The 7643-nt window shown below is 38.2% G+C and overlaps 2 protein-coding genes across 3 annotated transcripts in view; one reads left to right on the forward strand and one right to left on the reverse strand.

Annotated features, from left to right (window-relative positions):
- The window catches only part of LOC133845667 (GTP-binding protein Di-Ras2), a 37499-nt gene that overhangs the window by 21036 nt on the left and 8820 nt on the right, over nt 1-7643 (forward strand). The window contains exons 3-4 of the mRNA XM_062280208.1: nt 709-876; nt 1470-1579. Of these exons, the coding sequence (XP_062136192.1) occupies nt 709-876; nt 1470-1579 (278 nt within the window). The remainder of the gene's footprint in view (nt 1-708; nt 877-1469; nt 1580-7643) is intronic.
- Nucleotides 6005-7491, reverse strand: LOC133844357 (microfibril-associated glycoprotein 4-like). Of its 2 annotated transcripts, none has more exons than XM_062278305.1 (3): nt 7279-7491; nt 6264-7222; nt 6005-6205 (listed from the first exon to the last, which is right to left on the reverse strand). In XM_062278305.1, the coding sequence occupies exons 1-3, from the start codon at nt 7363-7365 to the stop codon at nt 6085-6087; spliced, it is 1167 nt and encodes a 388-aa protein (XP_062134289.1). In that variant the 5' UTR covers nt 7366-7491; the 3' UTR covers nt 6005-6084. The 2 variants fall into 2 exon arrangements, with proteins under 2 accessions (XP_062134289.1, XP_062134290.1); XM_062278306.1 differs by having other exon boundaries at nt 6264-7216; nt 7279-7490.

Genomic DNA, 7643 nt, shown 5'->3' on the forward strand with positions numbered 1-7643 from the left:
AAAATGTATCTAGATTTTCAATTACCATTTCGTGTGGAATGCGTGTTTCATATTAAGTAACTAGCTTCAACATACTTCGATTACTTCTATTTTTTGCCAGATTTTCTATCGTTTTCTTTTTTTCTTATACCCCAAACAATAGACGGAATCCTCTTTGCGGTCATGTTTGATAATCCATTTCGTATCAATTACCTTTTATTTCATTTTATTGCGTTTCCATCGGCCAGAGAAGCATGAAATCAATTTGTGAAATAAATTTCGGCCATAAACTTGCTAACAAGATAAGGATTGCAGCATTTTGGAATATAAATTTGAATTTCTATGTGAATTTGCAATTTGAATTTAAATTAATATTTCTCTGTAGGAAATTTATTGCTTGACCAGCTTGTGGCACGCAAATCAAGCTGTTTATGGGGTTAATGTGCTAGAGAACGGAGCATTAAAAGCATAGTTCACTTGGCGTATACGTGATGGAAGGCATCTCAAATATTAAAGGGCGTTGAGCCTACAGATCAATCAATTTGCTCATACGTAAACGCAAACACGATGTCAGCCCTGAATAAATTTACACTATAATGTATTACTTTGCATACTTTGTTTTCATTTTCATGGACCAAACATTCAATTATCCCGCCTGCGCTTTGTGCTTTGTTCTGGGAAATACATGCGAGTATATTGTATTTAAAATGTTGTTGTTTTTTGTTGCAGGTGGACATTTTGGACACATCCGGTGACATGCAATTCCCCGCCATGCGACGCCTCTCCATTGCGACGGCACACGCCTTCATGCTCGTCTATGCCACAACATCCGCGCCCAGCTTTCAGTGTGTTAAGCAGTGCTTCGAGGAGATTCGCGAGCAGCGTGCCGACTTTCAGGTGGGTTTGCATTTTCAATGCAATTAGCAGCACAGCGCTGGAACTGAAGCTGACAAGCGACGTTGTTGAATGGACAGCAAGAGCAAGAACAGCAACTGGCAAAACATAGAACACGATAAAAAAAAATATGGAAGAGAAATACGCATACGCCATGTAAACCAATTTCAATGCCCCAAAGCAATTAAAAATATAAAACTTGTCCCCAAGTCGTTTGGGGCTCTGAATTTTGGTTTACGCTGGTTGCTTTTCATAAATCTATTGTTGTTGCTGTTATTGTTCTTTGCTGTTGTTGTTGTTGCCGTTGTCGTTGTCAACTTTCTTTCTGCGTTGCTATTGTTGTTGTTGTTGTGCTTTCGCTCGCGTTTCGCTGGCATTGTGAGTGTGCGAGAGTGTCAATTATAGCCGAGCCGCCTTTGTCTAGGGCTTGACTAACGCTTTGAGCCGCAGCGGCAACCAGCACAAAACGCAGCAGCAGCAGCAGCAGCAGCAGCGGCAGCAGCTTAGTTGCTGTGGAGAGCTAGCTGCTCGTCTTCTTATGGGTTAACGTAGTATGACTAATTCTCATCTCGCATCTCTCATCTCTTCATCTACAGGACATTCCCATTGTCATAGCTGGCAACAAAGCGGACTTGGCCAGCTCTCACAGAGAGGTCAGGCAGGAGGAGGTCACAGATTGGGTATTCTGCGAATTGCCACGACTCAGGTAAGTTTTGCGACGCAATCCTAGCTGCTTTAATTTACCATTTCAACATTTCCTGCATCGACAAATACCAAATAGCAAATGCCAAATGCAAATGCGAACTGCAATTAGGGCAAATGCGAACAAATGCTGCATAATGAAAGCGTCACAAGAACCGCAAAGCAGCAATTTTCATAAGTAATGCCAAGTAATAGTAGCAAAAAGCAAAAACCCAAAAAGCGCAATAAAATGGGCCATAAATTTGTGCACCTCCCTGCACCCGCCCAAAACAAATGTGAAACGTGGCTGCAACACGAAACAAGGATCCGTGTACCCCAAAAACAGCAGCAACAACACAACAGCAGCAACAGCAGCAGCAGCTGTTGCCGCCGACAAATGCAATTAAATGCAACAAATGAAATTAAGCGACAAAAAGCGTGACTGCCAGCCATGAGGTGGCAATTTTGGGGCGTGGCACGCCTCGTTGGTCGCTGCCATCGTCAAAAATCATTTGGACCTTGTTAAATGCCATTTGCCAGCGTAAGCGCCCGGAAAAATATGTTTTCCATTGCATTGCAATGGGCACGAAAAAACAAGTCGCGAAAATTGCATTTGGACAGTCCCAAAGCTTCAGCTATCATAGAACTACTACAGCATATTTCCCTCTAATAGAGACTGTAAAGAATACACTCTAATTGCCACGCACTTGGCGGCAACTTGAATTGATATTCGCCATTTGCTGTTCGCCATTTTCCCATCTTCAGCCATTGTGCAAGGCCGTTCAATGCACTCGACGGGCGAGCGACATAAATGCGCTTTGCATGCTAAACAGCGTGAAAAAGACGCTGAGTCTGTGAAACGGAGACAAGGATGCATGCATATGCATGAGCACCATGTCCTGAGTAGCTAGTTCTACATCGCGACAACGCTTTCGAGTGCCAATGCTCTCCTGCTGTTCATTGAACATTAAACTTATTAAAGATTGCACAAGAATTTCCGACAATTTTTGGAATAAATAATGTGCTCAAATTAAATCAGACTTTTTTAAAATATTCATTGATGTGGCTAGAAATATATCAAATTCCAAAGAAATTTTAATGCGTTCTTGCTTATTCCTAAAGAAAGGTGTACTCATAAAATAGTATATAAAAGTCTTTGTCTTTAAATAAATTTTACAATTCAGATTCTGTATTAATTAATTAACTATAGATGTATACTATTATTAATATACCAAAGTCTAATATCAGTGAATACTAAAATATATTAGAAAGTATTTTTCGTATATTTATATACAAGCACATTTCAAATATACCAGATTTTTAATCAACGTAATTAAGTTACTGCACGAATTTTCATTTAAAATAAAACTATAAAGTATTATCATTATAATATACCAAATAATAATACCCGAAAATGCTAAAATACCGAAAACCCTTTGTGGTATATTGATATACTAGTACGTTCAAAATATACTAAATTGTCAATCAAAGCATTTAAGACAAAACATCAGAAACCTTTCCCTCTACTTTCACTGCAATCTTATGAACTAGAGAACTACCTTAAGTCATAATATTATAAATAACTCAACTCTTGGAGTAAATTAACAAAGACAATCAAACATAAGAATACTTCAAATTACTCGATAGCTTAGTTAGGTGACTAATTGACAAGAACTTGGGAACTTTTAATCTTCTACCCTGTGGATTACCATAAACACATTGTTTGAGAAACTTAACATCTTGTGTGACATTAAACAAAATCTTTTGAACTTCCACGCAACGTAAACAAGTCAATGCAAATCTTGCGGCGGAATTGCAAAGTTGATACATTAATCTTTGAAAATTGTAAATTTATACTCATACTCGTATATAGTATATAATAAATTTTATGCGGATTGGAGGCGCGACAAATTTCCAAGAATCGAGCTGTGCGCTGTTGAATTCAACACGAAAACACGACGTCGACAGTCAAGACGACTTAAAGTTGATTTCCGTTTGTCGCTGTCGTTGCTCACATTTACTTCTTCACTTGCTATTTACCTTTGATGAACATCGAACAACGTAGTACACATAATTGTGTCCTTAATAAACTGCACGCTCATAAAAATCACTTAAAATCGAGCAGGAGAGAGGGAACGAAGTCGGGTTGATTTGCCACCTGGATCTGGGCAATGTGGTGGCCGCATTTACCATAAAGTTCACCAAGGTAGATGGGCTGGGGTGTCAAGGGGCGTGACTCGCTCGTGTTGCTGTTTAAGCAAGCGTGTATAAACTTATTTAAAACCAAGTGAGAGGCGAATACACGTTGCGCATATTACAACCAGCAGATACTCAGTAAAAAGTAGCACTCCTCCTGGTTTTATTAACTACGATAAAGCGCTGAGACTCTCGATGAATACAGGGCATAATTATATAAAAGCGGACACGCAAAAGGCGCACGCACTCAAGCACAGATTTCATAGTATATACACACACACACACACACTTTGATATCCATTTATACATATAGTTATACTGTATATGCAAATACATACAAATCTCGGTGGGATTAAACATTTAAGCAGATTGATGGTGTGGCTGCAGTGAACGCACCTTGAACTTTTCGCCTGCTCTCCACCTGACCGAAGCAAGCCCATGCCATCGTCCGTCTCTTTCTCACGCGCTATCTCTGTCTCTGTCTCTATCATCTCATCTGTGGCCGTTGCAACTGCCACTGCTCATCACACATTTCCACTTCACGTGCCAACTTTGCACTTTTTTTTCCTGGTGGTTTAAGCCTCTGTGGTTTGTATCTTTCTGTGTTCCCTGCTCCGTGGCTCTTAACATGTTGCAGTGGCAGCAACAGTGGCAAGAGAGCGTTGCAATTTGTTGCTGCGTGTCTGTCTGCGGTTAAACGCTTCACGAGTGCATAACCCAAAGTGCATTTATCTCTCTCAGCTGCCATGTTTGCAATTGCACAAGTTATTTATTTAGCACACAACACCAAAAAAAAAGGGGGAAGAAAATAAAAGAAATCTTTTGACTATTTGCCAGTTCACTGATTTTTAATGCAAAACTGCTAATAACCAAAACAAACAAATAAACAAACGCTCACACTTTGATTTACTGCAATTGCACTTATTACATTAATAATTCATGCTTTTTTTGCCAAGCTAGCATATATTTATGCCATTAAATAATAAAATATGTGTGTGCAAAGCCAATAAATAAATGTACGAGTTTGAGATATGAATAAATATTTACGCATGTTGTACGTAAAATAAGTTTTGCCCGGCATCTCAACAACTGTTTTGTGTGGCATTTGAGTCTGTCACACCAATAATTGGCCCACTATTCAGAACTGAACTGTTAAGTGGGCAAAACTAGCAAGTTGCGAACACGTTGCGTATACGTAACTCTGGCTAAATGCATAATACGACTAATTTAGCCATTTAGAGCCATCGTTAGCTGTCCAACCTGACTCTGCCAGCAGCATGTTGTCCTGTCAAAGAGTCACCAGCATTGCCACTGTCTCGTTTCGCAATTCGCTTTCGTGTCCTGTCGCCTGTTGTCATTGAATGTTCTTTCTCGCTTGTAGCACCCACAAAAAAAACCAAAAAGAATTCCTACACCGTTGATGTGTGCCACGAGTACGTTGTAAAATGAACATTTTGTTGAAATTGTTAGACTATCTAACAATGCAATCGCATAGCACAGTTCAGTTCTCAATTACTCGGTTCTATCGCAGGGCATTTGACTGTCGAGTAATACGCCCAAAAACGTGCATTTCAATTTACACATTTTGTGCTTTTACAACGCTTTCTTTTTTATACCCTATTCCCATTAAAAATGTTTACAACGTCATACCAGCTATGCAAATGTTTATCCGACCCTATAGCGTATAAATATTTTTGGTTAAAAGTGTATCTTAAAGATTACATTAGCTACATACCATAATCTTGTATTTCTTACCAATAACGAGTTTATTGCTATTTAAAAGTCAATTTCGTAATCATATATTTTTTACTACTGTTTGCTCTCGCTGCTACTTTAGACTTTTAAACAAAATATAAAAGGGTCTATTGAATTTGTCAATTGAAAATTTGCGTAAATGCAGATAGAGAACATTTAATCCACCGGAACTATACCAATGATACAAACACACAACATTTTGCTTATACTCAAGTAAAACTCTATTTTTCACGCCCTTTTATTACGATTTATGAATATGTTTTCCAAGTGATGAGCTCTGAAAATTCCACAACTTCAACGGAAAGAATTCCATTGTGTAAAAGACGACCAAACCGAATTTAATGCATGCCATGCTCTAACATTCAAAGTTGTCAAAGCTGCGAACCATGCTAGAAGTTCGTTACGTCTTATATAAGTTTTAGCCTGCTTTTGCCACGATTTAATTAAGCGTCAAATATGGATGACTACACCTGCAATAATATTACAAAAAAGACTAAGCTTCACAGCAAACATTTTCCACAATTTATTACCTTCGTAGTTCTAAACTCGCGACGCACAAATACAGACATTTTATAAAGATCAATCCCTTGGGCGGATCATCATTTTGACAGCTCGCAAAGTCTTGTATCCCTTCCATCTGTACCACCAGATGCCTTGCTTATCCTCTACCTCAGAGTGAAAGAATTTGCCAAAAAGATTGCTGTGAAGAGCATTTGAATGAAAATTAATTTGTATAGTCAATTTAGCTTTAAGTCTACCTATTAGCACATCGATCGTACCATCCGCCACTTGAATAATAAATGGCACAATTTCCTTCAAGCCATTTATCGTTATCCGAATCGAAAGTTGTGAATTTCTGCCCAACATTGTAGGGCAGGGCATCTGCAAGATCTCCCTCATAAGATCCCAGATCCTTCAGTTCATACGCCTCCTCTTCGCTGCCAATGATAAAATTGTTATAGTTGGCTTTGCGAACATTATTTTGGAAATCCTTAAGCTCAATGTGCAATTCATAGCGTTGATATGTTGTCATCTGATGCAATACTTCCAATCCTATGAAAAGCTCTCCCTGCAGATTACCAAAACCTTTGCGATAATCAAACCAGTTCCTATAAAAATCTTCACTACCATCGAATCGATTCAGAATCACTGTCCAACCACTTTCATTACACAGCACTTGAAGTCTGCCCACATTTGGCACCATTATTTCGTTAATATCCGATGAATTCTCATAGCCAAGACAATTTAGAGGCAACTCGTCAATCTGAAACCCTTCTGTCTGGTTAGCATAACTGAAGTTGAAAGCTTGGAATTTGAAAACCTCTCTACTTTCATGACCAATCGAATCAGCTTCCATTTGGTTCGAACTGTTAGAGTTCGATTCTTGGGAAACCTCAATGGTTTCATTCTTTTTGGCCTCAAGCAAACCAGCTCGTTTTCCGCTTTTCTTGTTGCTGTTGTTGTTAGAACAAGTTCTTTGCTGGAGGAGCATAATCAGCTCATCCTTTTGTTTAATCCTCTCATTGTACAACACCGCATTAGTTTGAAAATTCGCTAGTTTCCTTTTCAATGCTAGAATCTGTTCATTTTTGGATCGAATGAAATCTTCATAGAAGTTAAGTTGAATCTTTGTTTCCTCTATAGTTGGTAGCACAGGCTTCAGCATTTTAAAACAATAAGCATCGCATGGACCATTCGACTCGCCAATTTCCTTCAACTCGAGAAATAAATTGAAACATATCTATTTAAGATTTAGATTTTTAGAATACTCACATAATCACTTGTAATGCCTTTGATCTGCGCTGTGGCAGATCCGAAAAGCAGCAACAACTTTAAAATAATCACGTAATTTAATAGCATTTTGTGTTTAAAATGAAAATAAAGCTTAGTCCTAAGTGTCAGCTTTATTTAACATTTTAAATTAACCGCTTTTATCACTAACTGAATTCTTGTCTCTCACCAAAAAAAAAATTCAATATTGTCTATATTTCTTGACGTATTATACATATAATTCAATGTATATGAGTAAAGTAGATAGTAAAACAAAAACAACAAAATGTTTGGTGTTAGAATCGATGCAGGGCAACTAAGTTTCTAATTTAGATGTGGTCTTCTTTTTGGCTTCTTTAAGTTCACAG

Source organism: Drosophila sulfurigaster, chromosome 3 (genome assembly GCF_023558435.1).
Source record: "Drosophila sulfurigaster albostrigata strain 15112-1811.04 chromosome 3, ASM2355843v2, whole genome shotgun sequence".
In the NCBI taxonomy this organism is placed as follows: domain Eukaryota; kingdom Metazoa; phylum Arthropoda; class Insecta; order Diptera; family Drosophilidae; genus Drosophila; species Drosophila sulfurigaster.

Bases quoted from the DNA above. Each gene is read 5' to 3' on its own strand.
- LOC133844357 (XM_062278305.1), bottom strand. From the start codon at position 7,365: ATGCTATTAAATTACGTGATTATTTTAAAGTTGTTGCTGCTTTTCGGA. The intron at 7,223-7,278 runs GTGAGTATTCTA...TTATTTCTCGAG, and splicing joins AAGGCATTACAAGTGATTAT to TTGAAGGAAATTGGCGAGTC. The intron at 6,206-6,263 runs GTAGACTTAAAG...TGCTCTTCACAG, and splicing joins TACGATCGATGTGCTAATAG to CAATCTTTTTGGCAAATTCT.